At 49.3% G+C, this 24,933-nt stretch overlaps 1 protein-coding gene across 1 annotated transcript in view; it reads left to right on the top strand.

Annotated features, from left to right (window-relative positions):
* Positions 1 to 24,933, top strand: part of PIG-L (phosphatidylinositol glycan anchor biosynthesis class L) — a 208,595-nt gene that overhangs the window by 162,035 nt on the left and 21,627 nt on the right. The window contains 1 exon segment of the mRNA XM_069323835.1: positions 3,394 to 3,505. Within this exon segment, the coding sequence (XP_069179936.1) occupies positions 3,394 to 3,498 (105 nt within the window). The 3' untranslated portion in view covers positions 3,499 to 3,505.

Consider the following 24,933-nt stretch of genomic DNA (forward strand, 5'->3'; position numbering starts at 1 on the left):
GTGGTGGGGCTTTAGGCTTGCTGCTTTTGTTGCCTTCCCTAGTTTGTAATTGGCACTTAGTGTATTTACGCATCTTTACCGGATCTTGGTGACCTGTCTGCCTCTGCTCGGGATTCGGTTTCTGGCCTACCTCGACGACTGGCTGGTGTGGGCTCCAAGTCGGTCTCTGTGTCTGCTCGCCAGGGGTGTGGTTCTTTCCAGATCACTGGGTTCGGGTTCCTGGTGATCTGGAGGCCGTTCCATCTGGTTCCGTCCCGGGTTTGGACCTGGCTGGGTCTTGTTTGGGACTCTTGGACCGCTTCTTTGTCTCTCCCTCCAAAGGCGTTGCTGTGGCTGCGGTCCCGCCTTCGGCTGTTTCTGAGAGGGTCCCGGGTCACTTGGCGGTGCACTAGCGAACTTCGCTGTGTTGGTCTGCCCGCTGGGTCGGGTTTGGCTTCGGCATCTGTTTTGATTCGTTCGGGGACTCCCCTTCCGCCTCTCTTGTGATCGTTGGGTTCGTCTTCTGGGGACCTTGTGTTGGTGCTGCATCGCCGGTGTCCTCTTTGGGGTTTTCGGGGTTACGTGCCTTGGCGCCTCCCCGAGCCTTCGCTTGATGTGTTCATGGACGGGTCATCTCTCAGCTGGGGCTTTTTGACTAGTGCTCACCAGGCCGGCCATGGACGGTGGGGTCCGTCGGGCTCACAGCACGGTTCGGGAGTTCATGACTGTTTGGTTTACACTTCGGAGGGTTCGGGTCACTCAGGGCTCTTATCATCCAGCTCCATGCAGACTGTTCCCTGGTGGTTCATTGCCGGAACCACGGAGGTTCGCTCGGTCTTTGCCCCCTGTGGGGTTGGTCCCTTCGAGTGGCTCATCTGCTGGATTCTCAGGGTTTGACCCTCCGTGCGTTTCATGTCTGGGGAGTATCCTACTTCCTGGCGGCTGGCCTGTTTCGGTTCATTCCTCTGTTCACGGCTTGGCCGGTTGTCACCGACTCGTATCGTTGGCTTTGCTGGACGTACTGACTCCCGGACATGGACATCTTCGCATTGGCGTGGTGTCACCGTCGCCCGTTCTATGTGGGGCCGTTCCCCGCCTGCGTGGCGTTCGCAGTGGTTGCAGGACTGGTCAAGGTTGAGTTCCCTGTCCCTCTTTTCTCGGTCCAGCTCTTGCTTTGGGTTCTGGCTTGATTGGAGTTTTTTCCCAAGAAGAGTAGTCCTCGTGGCCTCTTGGTGGCCGGCCCAGCTTTGTTTTCAGACGCCGCTTGATCTGTGTCCAAACCTGGAGTGTTTCCCGCGGCTCCGCCTCTTTCGGTAGGTTGGACCGGATCGGTGCGTGGCTGGTTTGGCCTTCTCCTCTGCTATTTGCGTCTGGTCTTTTGACACGGGTGTATCACCATCTCTGTGGTAATCAGGTGGCTTCATTGATGGTGTCCCACCTGCGAGTTTTGTCTCGGTGACAGTATGACGTTCCTGGTGTTTCTATGCACCTTTTTTCTTGCTCTTCATAGGTTGTCTTCTCTTTCGCATCTGGTTGTCTTGTTCTTTCTTGGTTTTCCGGACTGTTATTTGAAGCTTCTTACCGTCGCCATGTATTGTGTGGCGCTGGCGGAGCTGCTCCAGCTTGCGTTCGGGTGGACGTCACATCCGCCCCGTTCCATACGCTTTCTCGTGCTTTGTTTCACCTCCGGCCTGCTCATGCGCCGCCTGAGCCATCCTGGTCCTTGGTCAGGGTGCCTTTATCTTTCCAATATTCAGTTCAAGATTGTTTTTCAAAAGTCCTATTTTTGTTGGCGTTAGCCTCTGGGGGTCGGGTCGAAGAGCTTCCAGCTCGCCTCCGACGCAGGGGTTTCCTCTCTTTTCGTACTGGTGGTAGGTTTGTACGTTTGCAGCCTTCTCCATCTTTCCTGGTGAGACGGCTGCTTTCCAGAGGGGTCCTTGGGTTATTGATGTTTGGTTGGTTCGGCCACGGGTGCGTCATGTGTTGTCCGATTACGGCTCTTCGCCGTTACCTGCATGCCATGGCTGGGGATGTGCTTTGGGTTGATTCGGTTTCCCTCATTCCCAGTTCCAGGGCTCGGGTTTCCTGGGTCGACTGCTGGGTTATCAAGTCTAGCTAGCCTGTGGTCTATCCTTGCGCCCGTGGAGTTCGAACGTTTGCAGCTTTCGCTGCCGTGTTTGGTAACATGTCTTGGGCTCATTTCGGGCGCAGGGATTTGGAGGTCGTACAGGTGCCTGGCTGCCCGTTATTTTGTGTTCAAAATAACGGGTGGAGTCTGCTCTTGGGCGTTCTTGTGTTGCTGTGGGTCGCAGGTCGCAGCCAGTTGTCTCGACTTCATGTTGCGGAATTTGTGGCGGCCGCCTCCCAGGTCAGTCCTTTCTTTTCCTTCTCGTTGGGTATGAAGCTCCAGGGAGCCATAGGGGTCCCTCAGAGAACCAACATTAATTGTAATGAAACGCCATTTTCTGGGTGAGCTTCGGAGGCTCCCTGGCAACCCACCCTCCCACCGATCGGCGTTTTTTTTTTTGTGTGTTTGTTGAAACTTAGCTTCTGAACTGGAGTGCTTTGCAGCCCATGCGGTGAGGTCCAGGGCCCCCCCCCCCCCATCCCCTTCTCGGGAAGGGGTGGGTTGCCTGGACAAGCGGCACAGGAGTAGTGTGTTTCGTTTGCTTGTTTCCTTGGGATTGTAGGGAATTCTATGAACAAATCCACAAGGGCCGTGACGAGGATTCGAACCTGCGTCTGAGAGCATCCGAGACACTGCCTTAATCAAGGAGTGTAGGGAGTTCTACCTCTCTGGTTGATACCTGGTTGATACCTGGTTAATGGGGTTCTGGGAGTTCGTCTACTCCCCAAGCCCGGCCCGAGGCCAGGCTCGACTTGTGAGAGTTTGGTCCACCAGGCTGTTGCTTGGAGCGGCCCGCAGGCCCACATACCCACCACAGCCCGGTTGGTCCGGCACTCCTTGGAGGAATAAATCTAGTTTCCTCTTGAAAATGTCCACGGTTGTTCCGGCAATATTTCTTATGCTTGCTGGGAGGACGTTGAACAACCGCGGACCTCTGATGTTTATCAGAGGTCCGTTGTCATGTTGTTTATCTCTGTTCGGTTTTTGTTGTTAGTTTCTTACCATGTGGGGTTTGTTTTGTAATGCCTACCTTTCTGGGTGCCTAACCCCGATCGATGGCAGATAAGGGAAAACCCCAACCACAAGGGGGGTTTTCCAGGGCCATTGCTCCCTGCAATATCTCAGAAGGGGCCAGGTTCTGGCTCATGGTCCCTGGTAGGTCTGAACTTCATAGCTAATGTCCCGGTCTAATATATGTTAGCCCGATAAGCTCCAGGGAACCTCTGGGGCTCACCCAGAAAATGGTGTTTCATTACATTCAACGCTGTTTTTTTTTTTTTTTTCAGAGTGCCATGAGAGCCCATAAGAGCCAATATGTATGGTACAGAAAACTATACATGTATTTCTCTCGATATGTCCTCATCAACACACTCTCCAGAATCACTCCATAATCGTGAAGTATGTTGTTTTTATGGTGCCAGTGACACAAATCATATGGTGATAATGGTTAGAGCTATTTTGTAAATAAAAATCTATTTAGACAGATAATACTTCAATTTTAAAGTCTTTTCATACAAGAGAAAAATTTTGTTACTATTGATGTATAATATTTGAACAGTTTGCCTCACTCTCTTGCAAACCCAGAAATACAGATTAAAAAGATCCACAGCTTGGCTTCACTAATGCCTGTTAATGTTTAACAAATTTACACATTCTTTTCCAGTACAGATTATTTGAAGCAGTCACGAGTGGAACAAATTTTGGTATTATATACACTATTTAGATTTTAGCAAAGCATTTTATACTGTACCTCACAAAACACTGTAGTAAAGGCTCATAGTATTGGAGGGATGTATTAAATTTTAATAAGACATGATTATGTCAACAGAAAGAGGGCTGGCATAAATGGGTCCAAGTCGGAGCAGGAAATTGTTGCAAGCAGGGTGCTCCAAAGCTCAGTCTTGGAACACACAGAAATTACAATTGCGTGATGCATCAAATGAATAAATCCACTAGGGCCGTGACGAGGATTCGAACCTGCGTCCGAGAGCATCCCAGACGCTGGTGTAATGAAGTAAGGGCGAAGAAGGAGAACGGCCTATTGACATAGCTCGAGTGTATGGGGGGAGTTGTGTAAAACCCTGGTTTGTGCCTCAGAAAGGCTGCAGGATCCAGTAAGTTCAGTAGAACTTTGGTTTCAACTCCTTTTTGACTGTCATAGCTCAGTCGATTAAGGCAGCGTCTGGGATGCTCTCGGATGCAGGTTTGAATCCTCGTCACGGCCCTTGTGGATTTGCTCAGTCTTGGAACTTTTATTGTTTACTATACACTATATAAACAATTTAGATACTATGATTAAACAGCAACATTAGCAAATTTACTGTGGAGTAAAATAGGATGAAAAGTAATTTCAAACCAGGACTCAGAATTGCCACAGAATGACTGATAGACTTATAAAAGAGCCAAACAATTGGCAGATGAAGTTCAATAAAATGGTAAGTTTGTTTACAAATTTAATCAGTTCCAAGAGAGTTTATAAACCAAACTTTTTTAAACCAAAACAGATTTTCCCATAAGAAATAATGTAAATTGAATTAATCTGTTGCACACACCCAAAAATATTAACTTAAAATTACATTTTATACAGAATACTATTCATATTTTGCATTACAGTACAGTATACAGTGTCTTAATTTTATTGAGAACTCTTGTTGACATATGGAAGATGGTAAGGATGGGGGGGGGGGAAGAAGGAGAGGTATTAGTGTTTGGAAGGGGGAGTCCCCCTTCCATTATAACATCAGGCAGTGATGACATTTCTGGGATACTCTCTCTCCTATGCTTTGCAGGCATACCACTAGGACCTGGTTATGGCTCACTGCTTGCTTGTCTTACTGAGAATCTGTCTAAAGACACTTGTTTTTCCCAACGTTTTAACACTTGTCTGTAGTGAGACATCACATTCATTCACTATGAAATATCACTTGTTTTTCCTCTATGGTCATCCCTCACAACTATTTCTTAGGTTGAACTTTTCCACTGACTTTCTTGGGACCCATGATGTGATATATATTAACACTTTCGCGCCCTCAGCAGGCGGGCATCTCACTTTCCTCTTGTGCACCCAGCGTGTCGGGCGATCGAGCGGCAACACTGAAAAGTGTATACTCTTTTCAAAGTCCTGACCTTACTTTTCGATGTACGTGTTTCATTTTGGTATGAATGTGTTCTCAATAGAATGTTCTAGAGGAACGTAGATATAAAATGTCACTACAGCATGCGCGAGATCAGCACCAAAAACTAGGTTGCTCGTTAGCCATGAGCGCCAAACAGCGATGAAATGTTTTTACTCTTTTCAGGTTTGTCACCTCCACTTGTCCTACATCATCCATTTTTTTATCACTGTGATCGCAATAAAATTCCCTACACGGACATATGCATATCAAGTCCAAACCATGGTCGCGCCCACCCGCTGTTACGTGGAAAGTCGGGGAAGTGTTACCCGTTACCGCAAGGCCAATGGCACGGCGGCTACACCACTACTGAAAAGTGTATATTCTTTTCAGTGTTCTGACCTTAATTTTTGATGTACGTGTTTCATTTTGGTATCAATGTGTTCTCAATAGAATGTTCTAGAGGAACATAGATATAAAATGTCACTACAGCATGCGTGAGACCAGTACCAAATAAAAAACTAGGTCGCTCGTTATCTGGGCGCCCCAAACAGTGCGGATATGGTGCTGCTCTTTTATGATTGTCAAGTCAAAACATGTTCTACCACGTTCATTTTGGTATCACTGTGCTCGCAATAAAATTCCCTACACGGACATATGCATATCAAGTTCAAAACATGTTTGTGCCCTACCCGCAACCACACTGAAAGTCGCCAAAGCATTTCCCGCTAGAGTCCACCTATTCCCACACCTTTTACACCTGGTACACCCGATAAACACATAAAGGAGATTATCGATTTATAACGCTATTTTTTTTTGTTCTACATCGTTCATTTTGGTATAAAATTTCTCACAATAAAACGCTCCACGTGGAAATCAGAATATTAGCCCATATTGAAGAATACGTATGTGAATACGTTTTCTTCATTGATACGTATTGAATATGAAGGACGACTTGTGTCTAAGTTTTCTGTTACACCGGTTGCATCAAGGTTACCTGTCACACCCGTCTCGAGTTCATAGTCATATGATGAGCCTTCGCCGTGTGGTGTTGAAGGGAATAAAGGCCGCCTCACACCAGATGGTCCTGGGGTTGATAGATTGGCAGCATCAGAAGTACTGGTGTCATCATTTATGTCCGGAGCATGTGGCATGGTATCTGTTGTGAGAGGCCACTCCTCAGTGTCCCACTTCAATAGTGACCACATTGCCACCTCTTGAAACTGCAGCAACGTACGTTTACTGCAGGGAAGCACACAAAACACACGGGAAGAGATATAAATGCACAAAACTGCACAAGTTGTGGATGCGAGGGGAGAGCGGTCCGGTCACGAGGGATGTCAACAACACATGAGGTCGACGATGTGTGTCGACGGACCGGAGGGAGGGAGGGATGCAGGGGAGCCTCCGGGTCTCATCCAGAAAATGGCGTTTCATTACATTCAACGCATGTTTTCTGTGGAGAGCCCCTTCGGCTCTCCGGAGCTACCTAACCAAAGAAAAAGAAAAGAGGGACTTACCCGGGAGGCGGTCGTCACTCGCTACTCAATTCGAAGTCAAGACAACTGGCTGCAACGTACGACCCAAGGCTACACACGCCCAAGAAGGGCCAGGAATATTAACAAGATACTGTGCGGCTAGGACCCTGTTCGACCTCCAAAAGCCCCGTGACCGAATGTCAGCCCAGGATATATTTCCAAAAACAGCAGCCAAAGCCGCGAACTTACGAACGTCGTGGACACAGGGATAGACCGCAGACTGGCTGGACTGAATAATCCTGCGGACGACCTGGGAGACCTGCGCCCTGCAACAGGGAAGAAGAGAAACCGGGTTCACCCAAAGTGCGTTCCCTGCCACAAAGGCTGTGGCACGCAGAACAGCGAAGAGCCGCAACCAGACACAAAACATGCTGCACCCCCGGCTGAACCAACCAAGCATCAACAATCCAAGGACCCCTTCGGAAAGCAGCAGACTCATTCTTCCCCAGAAAAGAAGGAGAAGGCTGCAAACGAATGAAATGATCTCCAGGACAAAAAGAGCAGAAACTCCTTCGCCGGAGGAGAGCATAAACTCCCCGACCCGACCCCCAAAGGCCAATACCAACAAGAAAAGAGCCTTAGAAAAACAGTCCTGAACCGAGGGGGTCACCACAAACCGAGGAGAAGAGAGAAAAGAGAGAACCCAGTTCAACGACCAGGATGGCTCAGGTGGCGCATGTGCAGGCCGGAGGTGAAAAAACTCCCAAGAGAGTTTGCGGAATGAAGCAAAAGTGACATCCACCCCGAATGCAAGCTGCAGCGGCTCTGCCAGCTCCACACAATATGAGGCGACAGTATTTGCCATAAGATGACGGTCCTGAAACAACCAAGAGGGAAAGGACAAAACAACCCTGTCAGAAATCGAAGACAACCTACGTTGAGACAATAAATGCCGAAAGGACCGCCAGGAAATTTCATACTGCCATCTAGACGAAACTCGCAGGTGGGACACCATCAAAGAAGCCACCTGATCACCATACAAGTGGTGATACACCCGTGTCAAAAAGACCAGACGCGAAGAGTGGAGAAGAAGATCGAACCAGCCACATACCACACTGGACCGGTCTGCTGAAAGAGGCGGAGCCGCGGTAAGACCCTTGGGTTTAGACATTGAGCAAGAAGCTCCTGAAACCAGGGCTGGGCTAGCCACCAAGGAGTCAACAGGACTATTCTTCCTTGGTAAGTCTCCAACTAAGCCTGGATCAGGAGGAACAACCGGACCGGTGGAAGAGGTACAGGTAACTCCACCTCGACCAGTCCAGCTGAAAGGTATCGACCCCCGACCTCTTCACAGTCTGGGAAGGGAGCCACATAAACTGGAAGATGCCTCGACCATGCCGATGCGAAGAGGTCCACCTCTGGGCCCCCGTTCGTCTGGCAGAGCCAACTGAACGAGTCGGCTATGACCGTCCATTCTGTGGAAAGGGGAATGAACTGAGACAGGCCGTCCGCCAGGACATTTGACACCCCGTGTACATGATCCGCGAGAAGAGCCAAACCACGAGAACTCAGCAGATGAGTCACCTGGAGCGACCAGCCTCAAAGAACCGAGAACTGCATCAAACCCCTGCGGTTCAAGCAATGAACCACCGGGGAGCAGTCCGAATGGAGCCAGATCGTTGCTCCTCGAGCGGCCCTAATCCTCTGAAGCGAATGCCACACTGCCGCAAACTCCCGTGCTGTGCTGTGAGCTCGACGGAAGGATGGACCCCACTGACCCTGGCCAGCCTGGTGAGCACTTGTCACAAATCCCCAGCCGAGAGACAAGGCACCCATAAACACATCGAGCGAGGGGCTCAGGGAGGCGCCACGAGACAGAACCCCGAAAAACCCGCAGAGGAAGCCGGCGACGCAGCAGCCGACGTAAGGCTCCCGGGATCCAAACCCATCGATCGCAAGAGCAGCGGAAGGGACGATCCCAAAGAAACTAGAACATCTGCCGAAGCCAGATCCGACCTGATGGGTAGACCAGCACGACGAAGTTCAGGCTCCCGCACAGCTGCTCAAACAACCAACGTGTGACCCGGGTGCCCTCTAAAAACAGTCGGAGGCAGGACCGCAGCCGTAACAGTGTCGCAAGAGGGAGGGACAAGGAAGCGGTTGAGAGTCCCACACAAGACCCAGCCAAGTTCGAACCTGAGAGGGACCCAAATGGGATTTCTTCCAGTTCACCAAGAACCCGAACCCGACGAGCTGGGAAAGAACCAAATTGCTGGCGAGCAGACATGCGGACTGGCTGGGAGCCCACACCAACCAGTCGTCGAGGTAAGTCAGAACTCAAACCCCTAACAGACGCAAACGGGCCACCACGACCCGGGTAAGGCGTGTGAACACTCGAAGTGCCAGATTCAAGCCGAATGAAAGGCAACGAAAGTGGTAAGCTTGTCGCCCCACAACAAAATTGAGCCAGTCCCTGGACCCCAGATGAATTGGGACGTGCCAATACGTGTCCGGGAGGTCCAGAGACATCATCCAGGCACCCAGCGCCAAAAGCAGCCGGACCTGAGACAGAGTGGTCATCCGAAAGGAGGGGGCAAAAGACACAGGGATTCAGACAAGACTAGTCCAGTATGAGTCACGGATCCACACAGTCCCGTTTCGGAACTGAAAACGGGCGGGAAACCCACCTGAGGGATGTTGTCGTTTCAACCATACCCAAGCGAACCCCCACACATCAACAAACTGGAAAAGGTGCAAAGACATGCTACTAAGTGGCTCCCAGAACTGAAGGGCAAGAGCTACGAGGAGAGGTTAGAGGCATTAAATATGCCAAAACTAGAAGACAAGAAAAAGAGGTGATATGATCACTACATACAAAATAGTAACAGGAATTGATAAAATCGATAGGGAAGATTTCCTGAGACCTGGAACTTTAAGAACAAGAGGTCATAGATTTAAACTAGCTAAACACAGATGCCGAAGAAATATAAGAAAATTCACTTTCGCAAGCAGAGTGGTAGACGGTTGGAACAAGTTAGGTGAGAAGGTGGTGGAGGCCAAGACCGTCAGTAGTTTCAAAGCATTATATGACAAAGAATGCTGGGAAGACGGGACACCACGAGCGTAGCTCTTATCCTGTGACTACACTTAGGTAATTACACTACTGGATGACCTGACAGCATAGGAGAAGAGGCCTGCCCTACCAGCCCCCCCCCCCCCCTCGAAGGAGGAGGAGCGACCCAACACCATCGCAGGCCAGAGGAAACTACCTAAAATGTCCACAAATCGTGGGACTTGGTGAGAGCAAATAGCGCGAGTCTCCCCCCTATGCTCCATCAATGGGGCGACCCGCGAAAGGGCCGATGACCCCTACGAGAGCCCGACCAATGCTCAGAGCAATCACTGCGCCGACCAGATGCCGACGGCTCCAGAGGAGGCCCTGAATCTGGCACTACTGGCTTACGACGACTGCAGGAACCCCGGGACCTGGCACGACACCTTTGGGCAGGATCACCACGGCCCCCCCAAAGAAACAATAAGTCCGACATAGGCCGGCAACTAGACGAAGCAACTTGCAGAAAATGCACCACTGCAGACCCTGCAAACAGCAATGGACAAAAAGGGGACGAAAATCTAAGAGCCAGGGCCCAAGCCGATTCCAATGAGTGGACAAGCACCACCTGACAACATGCGAGACGAGAAGCAAAGAACAGGGACATCGCCTCCCTCAGAATCAGCACAAACTACTTAAGGCAGCTGATGCCCGAGCTGATGAAGCAAACACACTGGACATCGGCCAGGATCCCAGTTCCTGCGTATCCTCGATGAGCCTGTCCGAAGACAGCTCCAGCAGAGAAAAGATACGCAAGACCGAAGCCAAATGCCCACGGGCGTGCAAATCCTTGGCCACCAGAGATGCCGAAATGGAGGGAACCTGCGCGTGAAGCTGAATCTGACCGACATCACGAGGAAGTACGGGGGCGAACAAGAACACATTGAGGTGCTCAAATTCGCCCCCTAGGTAAACCTGAACAACCGTAGTCACTTCCCGCCATTCAAGCGCATGGGTCCGACAGAATGAGTGCCACACCCACAACGAAAGAAAGGGCCGTCCGCCAACCAGGAAGACTCCGGCACCTCGTAACACATCCAGAAGGAAAACGAGGATCCAAACTCAAAAGAAGAAGGATCCATTACCGAGGCGTAATCTGGGCCCCACAATAGGTAAGCCGCAAGGGCTTCCCGCACCACCTTTGATGAAGCCGAAAACCTCTGGAAGGAGGGAACCGAGGAACCCAAGGAACCCAGAACCGAACCCGGGGAGGAGTCGCACCCATATCAAACTCATACAGGGAGGGGGGAATAGGAAAACCCCTTCCCCTGTAACAACAAACCCCACGCCGAGGGTACTAACACCCAAGTGGGATCAAACGGGGCCCAAGCACCCCAAGTCAACTCCTCGCCAGCCCCAGGAACCTCAATGTCAGGACCCTGGGCCGAGCTGTCCTCCATACCCTCTGCCTCTGGAGGAAAGACAGAGTCCGCCGGAAAAACCGGGATGAAAGGGGCCTCCTGGCACAGCCCAAGGGCTCCAGCAGGAGGAACAGGCTTGAATGCCTCTGCTGCTGATCCGGAAAGGGCATTCCCCGAAGCCGCCCGAGACTCTCCACCAGGCAAACCTTGCCTGGTGGCAAGGGGGGGGGGGGGAGCAGGATGAACCACAGCAGGGAAAGAACTAGGGGGTGCAGATGAAACCAAGGTTGAGGCGACTAACACCCCCAAGGTTTTGTTTAGTAATATTATTAGGATAATAAAAAGTTATAAAAATACTTATTTCATGAATGCTTTATTGTATTAGATGAAGATTCTCTGACAATCTACTAAGCTAGCCTCTTCGGGGGGTGGGAGGGCAGCAGCAGTGAGGGTGTACTAGTTGTCCTTGCAGGGTTGAGCTCTGGCTCTTTGGTCCTGCCACTCCTGAAGGAGAAGTGGCTCAGGACTTCTCTAATTGGCGAGTGCAAACAAAATACTGTCGCATTCATGCCATGAACCTGTCGATTTTTTCCCTTAGTTTTTTTTTAAATTGTCTCTCCATTTTCCTCCATTTCTTGTTTACGAACTTTACACGATAACCGACGGGTCTTGTCGCCAAGGGGTTCGGAAACCAAGTGGTGCTCGGTACTCCAAAGCATCATATGATGCGATGTGCAATTTACTGCAAGTCGGTCAAAGCATCATATGATGTGATGCGCAGTTTAAGGGTTAGAAGCAATTCTGAAGTTAGAAAGCATGGCATAGGCTCCTCGCACAACGTTCTTTATGTGGTCCTCGGGAGATAGTTTTCTATCTAGAACCACCCCTAGATCTCATTCTTTATCAGAATTCTTTAAGGATTTCTCACATAATTTATAGGTTGTGTGAGGTCTATGTTCACCTATTCCACATTCCATAACATGGCATTTATTCACATTAAATTCCATTTGCCAAGTGGTGCTCCATAGACTTATTTTGTCCAGGTCTTCTTGAAGGGCATGACAATCATCTAAGTTTCTTATCCTTCCTATTATCTTAGCATCATCAGCAAACATGTTCATATAATTCTATATTCCAACTGGTAGATCATTTATGTAGACAATGAATATCACCGGTGCAAGAACTGAACCCCTGTGGTACTCCATTTGTGACATTTCTCCAGTCCGATACAATGCCTCTGATTACTGCCCTCATTTTTCTATCAGAAAATTTTTCATCCATGTTAGAAGCTTACCTGTCACTCCTCCAATATTTTCCAGTTTCCAGAACAACCTTTTATGTGGAACTCTGTCGAAAGCCTTTTTTAGGTCCAGATAGATGCAGTCAACCCAACCATCTCTTTCTTGTAAAATCTCTATGGCTCTATCATAGAAGCCGAGTAAATTTGATACACAGGATCTTCCAGGTCGAAAACCATACTGTCTGTCTGATATATTATTTCTCTCCAGGTGTTCTACCCATTTAGTTTTTATTATTTTTTCCAATATTTTGACTATTACACTTGTCAATGATACAGGTCTATAATTGAGGGGGTCTTCCCTGCTGCCACTTTTGTAAATTGGAACTATGTTAGCCTTTTTCCACACATCTGCTACCACTCCTGTACACAGGGATGTCTGAAAAATCAGTTGAAGTGGTATGCTGAGCTCAACTGCACATTCTCTCAGAACCCATGATGAAACTCTATCTGGGCTATCTGTTATGTTCTTACTTAGTAGCTCCAAGAGCATTTGTTTTACTTCGTCTCTAGACACCTCTATGTGCTCTATGTTGTTCTCTGGAATTCTTATTGTGTCTGGTTCCCTGAAGATCTCATTTTGTACAAACACACTTTGGAACTTTTTGTTTAACCACTTAACTGCATCAACCGAGTATTCTCAGTCAATGGGAAACTGTGTCAACCGAGAAAACTCTTTTTGATTTTTTCGTACCCATTCTAAATGTGTGGGCGCGGTTGGTTGTGTACGAAATGGACTCTTAGGACCTCCAGTGAGAGGCAGCCATCTTGGAAAAAATTCCTAGAATGCCCTAGGGCTGCTGGCTAGGTTAGTACTGAGTGAGCAACCCATGGGTGGCGCACGCGCCTCGGGCTCCCAAATATCTGTCCGACGCGGTATTGAAAGATCGCGCGCTGTTCGTGAAATTTAAACCTTATTGTTTGAAGAACATAAGGGTCATAATATTGGTGAAGCTAGGCACAATAAGGTCCCAACACAAAAGTCAGATGCAAGTGATACAGCACCTGTGAGGACGATTCAGGGAGAGTATCTAGTTGTAGCTCTGAGCGCCACCCTTGCCTACCTATGCTATCTCTAATTTATTTAGATGATACATAGATGAATTGTTTTCTGCGTTCAGTGATGGTGTATCTGATACAAGTAGCATAGTGGAACAGTGTTAGCGGCTTCCATGGTGGTGTTTTCCATAGATATTTTCAAGAATAGCTGAATCTCTTCTTAACTGACGGACACTCTTTGAGGCTGGCTGAATCTCTTCCACACTGATTATTTTCTTTTTTTTTTATGAACACTCTTTGAGACTGGATGAATCTCTTCCTGTGTGGGACCTTAGAAAGCGATCTTTTCATGTCTACCTTACAAATTGATCTTTTCCTGTAATCTTTTCAAGACTACCTTACGTTTTACAAGCTTGGCTTTATACCACTTACAGGTACTAATTCCTAGGGTGTACGTGAGTGTGTTATTTGCAAGCACACAAAACAAAGAAAAAGGAAGCGAAAATCTATCTGTACCTGGTGCAACGAGAGCGAAGTCGCTCTGTGTATCATGGACTACTGCGTTGATTATTACTCACTTCCAAAGTACTACGTGTGTAATATAGTGTGTTACTGTGTAAATAATGTGTGAAACTGTACGTATTGTATTTTTAGTGATTTTTTAACAAGTAATTTTGCGACAATAAACATTTATTGTGGACACATTATTGACATATGTATAACAGTTCCAGGGAACATTATGAACGTTCTACTGTATACGTATTGTAAAGGACACAAATATGTATCTTATTCGATAAACAAATAAAACTGCATTGGAAATACATAGAACAAATAATTGAAAATATATTTGTAGCAACACCCGGTGCTGGAATGTCCCGCGCGACCGTGTCTGGGCGTGTCACACACGGGCGACCAGCTCCTGATGACGTCACAGCGCACCTTGTCCACGTCCCCACAGCCAAAGTAAGTGGAATTTGGTTTTTATTTTAACATAGACATGTTCAGGGAAGGGAATTTATCATTTTACGAAGAAAAAAAAATTGGGGGGGGGGAACACTTTCTTGCATGCTCACAGGGGGAATTTCACAATAAACTCGGCTCAGCACGGTTGTTAATGTTTCACATATTTCCTTTTCATTTTCCGTGTATCTGTCCCCCATTTTCAACCTCTGAGTATTATCCTTTACCTGCAGCTTGCTTTTAATGAATTTATAGAAAAGGCCTGGATCTGATTTACATTTACTGCTAAACCGTTTTTTAAGTTCCTCTCTGCCTTTCTCCTTACTGACTTATAGTTGTTTCTCGCATCTTTGTATCGCTGGTATGTTTGGGGGTTTGGCCTCCTCCTATAATGATTCCATGCTTGTGTCTTTTGATCTCTGGCCCTCTCGCAATTTCTGTTGAACCAATCCTGTTTTCTAGGTCTGCACTTCTGTTTTTGTATGAATGTTTGTGTGCCTTCATCGTATATTTTGCAAAATATGGCATATCATCTCATTTACTTCCTTACCTAGCAACAAGTCTGTCCAATTATACCCATAAAAAAATTTCTAAGTTCCCCATAGTGTCCTCTTTTGAAATAGTTTAAAAACTGTTTCAATGTCCCCATTCTCTACTAGGTTATATCGCAAAGCATATTTAATGTCCAAGAGGACGCGATCACACTTTCCCAAGGGAGGAATGTACTGGATGTCAAATACCTCTTTTTCTTTCCTGGTGAATATTAGATCCAGTATTGATGGAACATCCTCTTCCCTCATTCTTGTGGCCTTGGAGACATGACTGTCTCCAAGATGAGATTTACAAATCTGCCTATACAAATGTCCTCTGTTCTTGCCTCGTTGGCCTCCCAGTCAATTGCCTTAAAGTTAAAGTCCCCCAGTACCAACAATCAGGATTTATCTTTGTCAGCTCTTTCCATAATCTCTCTCATGACCATTATGAGGCCCCCTCTCGTTTGTCATCCAGTTCTTCCTTTGTCCATGTGTTGCTTGCTGGTGGGCTGTAGGCATTTAAAATTATCAGCTTATCATCTTGATTCCAGATCTGTATTGCCATTATGTCAATATCTTGAGGGTTTTCAATTATTAATTCTCTTACCATCAAGTGTTCTTTCACTAGCACAGCCACTATTCCTCCCTTCCTAGTTTTTCTGTCACGTCTCCAAACTGAGTAGCCCCTTGGGAATACGACCTCATTTAAAATATTTTCTTCAAGTTTCGTCTCTGTTAATGCGACAATATCTGGGACTTTGAGGTTGATTATATCCTTCAACTCCAATATTTTCGATCTCACTCCATCTATGTTGGTGTATACTATTTTCAGGAACATGTTCCTCTTCCCTTTGTTCTTTACACCCCTTTCCTTTAATGATTTCAGTTGCTTTGTCTTTATGTACCATTTCACAAGCTTTCCAGTCCCTGACACTTTGTAGAAAAAGAATTTCTTTCTTCTTCATTTCTATCCCCATTTAGACCTTTCACTTCAATGAGGTTCATTATCAGGTTTTCTCTGTCCTCCTTTGAGAGGTCTTGTCTTATTGACCAAAGTTTGCCATCTTCGTCACATTGCAATTTTCTGGCATTCCAAAGCACTTCTGTCATATACTTCACTCCATTAAATGTCACCCTTAAGGGGCAGGTTCTTGTCTTTCTCATATTTTCCTATCCACCTAAAATCACTGACATGCTCCTCTGAATTTAGGCCTTCTCCTAATCCCTCTGTTTTCTGGGGAGGAAGCCCCTTGGGCTCCCTGGAGCTATCCAGGCTGAATGGATATGTACAACTTTCTGGCATCAGTCAATGCATGGAGTTCTTGCCTACCAGGGACCACGAGCCAGAACCTGGCCCCCCTTCTAGAGAGGCACGAGGAGCAATGGCCTATAGAGACCCCCCGTATGATTGGGAGCATTCTATGTCTGCCATCGACCGAGATAGGCACCCAGAAAGGTAGGAGCCCCAAAACAAACACCTCTTCTGGTAAACTATTGCGACCGAAGACCGAACAGGTGGACAGAACTTCCCCAAATGAAAATTAGCTAACCATCATGACGTCATCATGTCGCCGCGCCGCCATCTGCACAACCCCACCCCCCCCCCTTCCCCGGGAGGGGGAAGGGGGAGCCCCAGACCCCACCGTTCGCGACCCAACCATTAGTTCTCAGGCTGATGGGATCATGGTGCGGTCGTGCCTCTGGCTCCTGTTTGCAGTTGCAGTTTTGTGCTTTGTGGTATGAGCTGTCCCTTCCGGTGGTGTGTGGGCCAGGAGTATCATTCCACGGTGCTCGAGCTGCATGTGCCTAGGATTATCTTCCCTAGGTGCCCTGTAAGTACTGCCCTTGGGGCTTAGGGCCACCTTCCCTGGGTCACCTTGGGGTCTACCTCCACTGTGCCGTGTACTGCTCAGTACTTGGCCGCCCTTAGGGTCAGCTGGGTTTTTTTCTTGCCCTTGTTTGTCTCTGGGTAGGGAGTAGTTTTTAGTCACTGGTAGGGGCGCGGAGTACTGCACAGCTAGTTTTCACCATTAACAGCGACCGGCTCTGTTCCGCCCGGGTACGTTGTCCTCTTGCGGGGTTTTTCTTTTCATCTGGTGGGGGGTCTGCCTGTTTGGTTCCCCCATCGCTGTTCTTGGGGTTGTCTCATTCTTGTGTTGGTGGTCCTCCCCGCTTGGCCCCCGTGAGTGTACACGTCCCTGGGGATCAGCTATAGCAGTTTGTTTGGTAGTTTTGGGTGCCAGTTCGCAGTACCCTGCCTGGGCTTCCCTTAGCGAGTTACCACTGGCTAAGGGCCCTTGGAAAACCCCACGGGGGCTACGTGGTCTGATGGATGTGACCCTTGAGTCCCTCCCGTCCTGCAAATTTGAAGGTTGCTCTGTCACCTTGTCTCAGGGGGACACTCACCGGTTTCGCCTCCGCCATGCTGCCTGTTGGGTCAGGTGATTGTTTTGACCCGGAGTCGTGCGACGTGTGTTGTCTGTACGTTCTCCAGTTCACCCAGGCTACTGTGCCTGATATGCGGGTGAGGGTAGCTGAGGCGTTGCATGCTCGCTTTAGGTTGCTGAAACGCGCTAGGTTTGTTGCTGCCCCGGATGCCCCGAGGCTGCCCCGTTTTGGTTATAGGGACCTGGACTTGGGGGTGGGAGTCGCTTTGGCTCTGGTTCCGTCCACCCCTCTGAGTCCTTCCCCTTCTGTTGCCCGTTTCGGTTCCCCCTCCTTCCTTGCTACCGGCTCCTAAACGTCTGAGGGTTTTGGAGCCGGGGCTGGGTTTAGGTGGTTGTGAGACTCGGGCAGTCTCGGGGATGTCCCCTTCTAGGGCGGTGGTGGAGGCATTCGAGCCTGGGCCTTCTGCTGAAGCTTCTGGGTCTGGCCAGTGGGCCCCCTTGTTCCTGTTTTTTCGGCTGCTCCCACCTTTTCTTTGGGGGTGGGGGCTCAGGAGGACGGCTCGGCCCCAGGCCCTCTGGGCGAGGTTTCCTGGGGTTGGGGAGGGGTTGGCTTGGGGGTCTTGGGCCCCATTGGACCCCGGCTGGGTTTTTCTACCCTCTGAGCGGGGCTTGGTGTTACAAGGAGAGGGGTTCTCTTTCACTCCCTCCATATATGAATTGGATTTGGTGTCCACCCCTCCCCGGGTTCGGTTCCGTGATCCCGAGGGTTCTTCGGTTCTGTCTTTCCAGAGGTTTCCGGCTTCACTTGTTTCAGTCTTCGGATGTGCTGGGAGGCCTTGGTGGCTTACCTCTTGTCGTGACCCGGATAATGCCTTCATGATGGATCCGCGTTCCTTCAGTGTATGGATCCCCTGGTTCGTGCTGGTTGCGTTATGAAGTTCTGGAGTCATCCTGGTTGGCAGACTGTCCTCTCTTTTCGTTAGAGGCTTGGCACACGTTCTATCGGTCCCGTGCACTTGAGTGGAGAGAGGTTTCTTCGGCATTGCAGTTTTCCTGGGGGGCACTTTCAAGCATCTAAATGCTTGTTTGTTCGCCCCTGCCCTTCCGTGGGATGTTGGTGTCATGCAGCTTCACGTGCAGGTTCCTTCCCTCTCGACTGCCTTGATTGCGGAGGATTTGCGGACTTGTGGCCTGCTTGCTTCTGCTCTGCACTTCTTTTCCCTCCTTGAGCTGTCCTCGGATTGGCTCGAGTTGGATGTGGGAGCGCTTGGGGCCTCTGCCGTGTCCGGTGTGCTGCCCTCTGCTGTGCGGGCGTTGTCTGCTTTGTTGAAGCTCTTCGCGCACATTCCTGTGTGATATGGTTTCACGGTTCTATGCTTCTCGCCTCGCGTGTCATCAGGGGGTGCTGGCTTCCTCCTTGGAGTCCGCCTGGGTCCTGGCTCTTCGTTTGTCCTCGCCCTTTTGTCCGTTGCTGTTTGCGGAGTCTGCTGTGGGGCAGTATCTGCAGGTGGCCCGGTCAGTTGTTGGCCTATGTCCGAGTTGTTGTTGCTCCGGGGGGTTCGCCGGGGGCCTTCCCTGGAAGGGTCATGCCAGGGCTCGGGGGTCTTTTCGTCGAGGTAGGCCTTTTGTGCCAGATTCGGGGCTGGCGGCGCCTTCGGTTCCGGCTGTTGCTGGACGGAGTGGGGTCCGTCCTGTTCGCCGCCTCGATTCTCGCAAGGCACATCGGCCCTTTCGCGGTTCAGTCCCATTGACGGGGTGATGCGGGGTGGCTCGTACAGTTTCCCCACGCATGGTCCCACGATTCATGGGCTTTTCGGGTCGTTTCAGTGTGGCCTGTGGTGGCGTTGGGTGGCTGTTCATTCTGGACTTGTCCCGTCTGAACCCGTGGGTTTTTGCCCCTCCTTTCGGATGACTACGCTGTCTCAGGTCCGTCTTCTTTTGAAGAGGGGCGCTTGGATGGTGTCCGTGGATCTCATGGACGCGTATTGGCACGTCCCGGTTCATCCGGGGTTCAGGGACTGGCTTGGTTTTGTTGTGGGGCGTCAGGGTTACCGGCTTTCGTTGTCTTCCCTTCTGGTTGCATCTGGCACCACACATTTTCACACACCTCACTCAGGTCGTGGTGGCCCGCCTGCGTCTGCTAGGTGTTTGGGTGTTGGCCTATCTCGACGACCGGTTGGTTTAGGCTCCCAGCCAGTCCGCGTGTCTGCTCGCCAGGGATTTGGTTCTTTCCCAGCTCGCCGGGTTCGGGTTCTTGGTGAACTGGAGGAAGTCCCATCTGGTTCCCTCTCAGGTTCGGTCTTGGCTGGGTCTGGTTTGGGATGCTCGCACTGCTTCCTTGCCTCTTCCTTCGGCGGCTCTCTTGCGTCCTGCGGTCCCGCCTTTGCTCGTTTCTGAGGAGTTCCCGAGTCACGAGGCGGTTGCTCGAGAGTTTGTGCGGGACCCTGAACTTTGCCATGTTGGTCTACCCACCGAGTCGGGTGTGGCTTCAGTCGGCTGTTCTGGTTCCTTCGGGGCCAGCCCTTCCGCCTCTCTCGCGATCGTTGGGTTCGACCTCTGGGGGCTTTGTGTTGCCGGCTTCCTCTTTGGGTTTTTCGGGGTTCGGTGCCTTGGCGCCTTTCCGAGCCTTCGCTCGATGTGTACATGGACGCATCGTCTTTTGGCTGGGGTTTTGTGACCACTGTTCACCAGACCGGCCAAGGGCGGTAGGGTCCGTCCTTCCGTTGGGCTCACAGTCAGGAGTTCGCGGCGGTGTGGATGTCACTCCGGAGGATTCGAGTCGCTCGCGGATCGACGATCAGGCTTCATTTGGACTGCTCCCCTGGTGGTTCATTGTTTGAATCGCGGGGGTTCGATGAGGTCCTTGGCTCTTTGGGGCTGGTTGCTTCAGGTGACTCGTCTGCTGAGTTCTCAGGGTTTGGCTCTCCTGGCGGTTCATGTCTAGGGGGTGTCCAACGTCCTGGCAGACGGCCTGTCCAGGTTCCGTCCCCTTTCCACGGAATAGACGGTCGATGCTGACTCCTTCAGTTGGCTGTGCCGGATGTTCGGGATTCCAGACGTGGATCTCTTCCCGTCGGCGTGGTCGAGGCAGTCTCCCGGTTTACTGTGGCGCCCTTTCCCGACTGCGAAGCCGTCGGGGTCGACGCCTTCAGGCTGGACTGGGCGAGGTGGGGTTACCTATACCTCTTTCCCCCAGTTCCGCTGTTGCTCCAGGTCCTGACTCGCTTGGAGACTTACCAAGGTCGAGTTGTCCTTCTGGCTCCTTGGTGGTCTGCCCAGCCTTGGTTTCAGGCGCTGCTTGCTCGGTGTCCGAACCCAAGGGTCTTCTCGCGGCTCCGCTTCTTTCAGCAGATCGGTCCAGCCCTGTACGAGGCCGGTTCCATCTTCTCCTTGAGTCTTCACGTCTGGTGTTTTTGACTCGGGTTTATCATTCCTTGTATGGTGCGCAGGTGGCTTCTTTGTTGGTCTCCCACCTGCGTGCTTCGTCTCAGCGACAGTATGAGGTTTCCTGGCGGTCCTTTCGGTTTTTCCTATCACTATGTCGGTGTTCTTCGGTCTCTGATAGAGTTGTTCTGTCCTTTCTCTCTTGGTTGTTTCAGGGCTGTCATCTTATGCCAAATACTGTCGCTTCGTATCGTGCGGCGTTGGTGGAGCCGCTTCACCTTCCTTTCGGTGTTGTTGTTACTTCCGCCCCGTTTCGCAAGCTGTCTCGTGCGTTGTTTCACCTCCGCCCTGCTCATGCACCGCCTGAGCTGTCTTGTCTTTGGACCGCGTGCTCTTGTTTCTCTCTTTGCCTCGATTTGTTGTGGCCCCTTCCGTTCGGGATTGCTTTTCTCAGGCTCTTTTCCTATTGGCATTGGCCTCAGGGGGTCGGGTTGGCGAGCTTCATGCTCTCCTCCGGCGCCGAGGTTTCTGCTCTTTTGGTCCTGGTGGTTGTTATGTTCGTTTGCAGCCGTCTCCCTCTTTTCTGGCAAAGAATGAGACGGCTGCGTTCTGGAAGGGGCCGTGGGTTGTTGATGCTTGGTTGGTCAGGCCGGGGGTGCATCATGTGTTGTGTCCGGTTGCGGCTCTCCGCCGTTATTTGCGTGCCACGGCTTCCGTTGCCAGGGGATGCACTCTGGATTGATTCGGTTTCCCTTCTCTGTTCCTGGGCTCGGGTCTCTCAGGTTGTTCGCATGGTTATTTAGTGTAGCCAGCCTGCGGTTTTTCCCTGGGCCCACGACGTACATAAATTTGCTGCTTTGGCGGCTGTCTTTGGCAACATGTCTTGGGTGAACATTCGGGCCCGAGGTTTTTGGAGGTCGAACAGGGTCCTGGCCGCTCGCTATCTGGTGAATGTTCGTGGGCCTCGTCGGGCCTGCGTTGCTTTGGGTTGTCGGTTGCAGCCAGTTGTCTCGACTTTGCGTTGAGGAGTGAGGACGGCCCGCTGCCCGGGTAAGTCCCTGGTTTTTCCTTACCTTTGGGTAGTTAGCTCTGGGGAGCCGAAGGGGCTCCCCCCAGAAAACCAGCGTTGAATGTAATGAAACGCCAATTTCTGAGTGAGTCCCAGAGGCTCCCCGGTATCCCTCCCTCCCTCCCTCCAGTCGGCGGTGTTTTTTGTGTTTTTGACATCCAGCCTAAGAACTAATGGTTGGGTTGCTGATGGTGGGGTCTGGGGCTCCCCCTTTCCTCTTTCCGGGCTCCTCCCGGGGAGGGGAGGGGAGGGGTTGCGCAGACAGCGGCCCGGCAACATGATGACGTCATGATGGTTAGCTAATTTTCGTTTGGGGAGTTCTGTCCACCTGTTTGGTCTTAGGTCGCAATAGTTTACCAGAAGAGGGGTTTGTTTTGGGGCGCCTACCTTTCTGGGTGCCTATCCCGGTCGATGGCAGACATAGAATGCTCCCAATCATATGGGGGGTCTCTATAGGCCATTGCTCCTCGTGCCTCTCTAGAGGGGGGGCCAGGTTCTGGCTCGTGGTCCCCGGTAGGCAAGAACTCCATGCATTGACTGATGCCAGAAAGTTATACATATCCATTCAGCCTGGATAGCTCCGGGGAACCTCCAGGACTCACCCAGAAAATGGCGTTTCATTACATTCAATGCTGGTTTTTTCTATGATTTTCATCTCTTCTGCTGCTCGGTCCACCCTAGAGGAAATTTCCTTCTCTAAACATCCAAAAACTATTATGGACTTACTTCTATCTGCAGTGTTTTCTAGCAGTTTACTGTTGGTAACCAGTTCTTTCCCAACTGCTTGCCTAAGATCCACTTCTTGTTGGTCATTTTTGGTTTTGACTTCCAAACACACTTCCTTGATCGTCTCTTTCTCTTTTGCAACTTGCGCATATGTCTCTTTTATTTCATCTTTATACTTATCTAGTTCTTTATTAGCCTCCTCTATTTGAGTTGCCAATGATGTTTCTTGTTGCATCTAATCCATGTTAGCTCTCAGGCTCCCTTGGAGTTGTTCACCATATTTTCTTGTTTATTTCTTCAAATTCCTTACTCTTCACTTTCCATGCCTCATTATCCCTTACCAGTTCCTTGATGTGTGCCTCCTGTATCCTTACCTTAGCAGACAAGCTGTTAATTTCCTTACCTTGCTGGAAAATACTGACTTTTAAATTACAAAACTCAATTTTGAGACCTTCATTTTCTTGTTCTAATTTAATTACCTTTTCTTCATATTTCTTTAGTATGTCTTCAATAATCGCTAACCTGCCAAGAAAACCACCTTTCATTGCATCTTGGTGAGAGAAAGCTGCAAAATATTCCTTTGATGGGGTACTGCCCTCCCCACTGGTGGCAGCCATCTTTGTTGACATTCTGCTGTTTTGAAAGATCAACTTTTCAACCACAGATTTTTCATTCACTAACACTTATTTCTTATCTCTTAGTTTATTTCCAAATTCCCTACGCCTTCATGTATTCTGTGACACCATTTGCAGCCCTCACCCTACTCTCAACACTTAGATAATTTGAATTCTCCTGGAGCCTGCAGCAGTGTGACTCCTCAGTGTTATGCTCCACTCCCCCTTGTGGCTTACCTCCTGCACGACCCGAATTATGCTTTCGTGATGGATCTGCATTCCTTCGTGTATGGATCTCCGTGTCTGTACTGGGGCTGGAGGTTGAATTTGGGCATATCAATGCATGTTTGTTCGCTCCTGCCCCTCCGTGGGATGTTGATGTGATGCGGCTTCATGTGCAGGTTCCCTCCCTTTCTATATCCTAATATAGAAAGGGAGGGAACCTAATATACAAGGGGTGGAGGCTATAGTCAGGGATGAAACTGAGGCTGAAACTCAGGAAGTTGTAAACTCTGACTCAGTAGGCCAGGATGTAGATGACAGTAAACTAGAAAGTGTACCAGACAGCACTGACAGCTCGATAGGTACAGACACTACGACGGTTCCCGATAGAGCAATTCAGAACAGAAGGACAGACTTATGCAAATTTTATGCAAAGGGCATATGCAAATTTTATGCAAAGGGCATATGCAGACATAGATATGCTGGTAATAAGAAAGGATTAGAATGCAGTTACCAACATCCCAAAAAATGTTTAAATATGCTTAGGAAAGGTGAGTGTCGATTTGGATCAATATGTAGGTTTTTCCATCCTGACATGTGCCAAACCTCACTGGAGGACAGAAAATGCTATGACCTCAGCTGCCCACACTTTCACGTGAAAGGCACGGAACGCTACATAAAGAGTGGCAAGCAGGATAATGAATTTGGAGGAAACTCTATAAATTTTTTATACCAGACCGGCAGAGAATTCAAAAGGAGCAGCATGGAGAGTGTATGGAACTGGATGCCAGATCCACTTGCATTCCAGAATTACAGATACAATTACCCACTGAAAGGGAACTACAACTATGACAGACAACTGCCCTACAACAATCAGTACTGGTCAGAACAAACTCATTATGTCCACGAATAATGGGCTTGCCGAAAAAGTCTCCCATTCAAACTATCACTAATAGAGTAACCTCATTCATCTTTGCCAACATACAAGGACTGAAAACAAGAACAAACAACAAAGTACAGTTCATAAATGGCCTCCTCACGGAGTCAAATGCAGAATTTGGAGCTTTCACAGAAACCCATGCAGGGGAATTGTTGGACAGTAAGATCTGGATTCCAGGATATAACCTATACAGGTGTGATAGGAAAATTAGGTCACATGGAGGAGTGGGTCTGTATATTAGGGAAGACCTTGTATGCTCGGAGCTCCTAAACGTTACAAATGAGGTGGTAGAGGTACTGGGATTAAAAATAGAGAAAATAAATTTAGTGATTATTACAATATACAAACCGCCAGATGCAACGGCTGAGGAATTCACAGAACAGATAAGCAAAATAGAGAATAGCCTTGATAATTTGGAGAACCCGATACCTGATATTATCTTCCTAGGTGACTTCAACTTGCCTAGTCTCAGGTGGAAAATAGCAAACAATAATATTATACCAGGAAATCTATCAGGACCTAACCAACCACAGATTAGAGAACTACTTAGATTCTGTGACAAATTTTCACTCAATCAGCAGATATCGGAGCCAACGAGAAATGAAAATATTCTAGATCTGGTCTTTACGAA

The sequence above is a fragment of the Procambarus clarkii genome, chromosome 13 (assembly GCF_040958095.1).
Source record: "Procambarus clarkii isolate CNS0578487 chromosome 13, FALCON_Pclarkii_2.0, whole genome shotgun sequence".
Classification (NCBI taxonomy): Eukaryota; Metazoa; Arthropoda; class Malacostraca; order Decapoda; family Cambaridae; genus Procambarus; species Procambarus clarkii.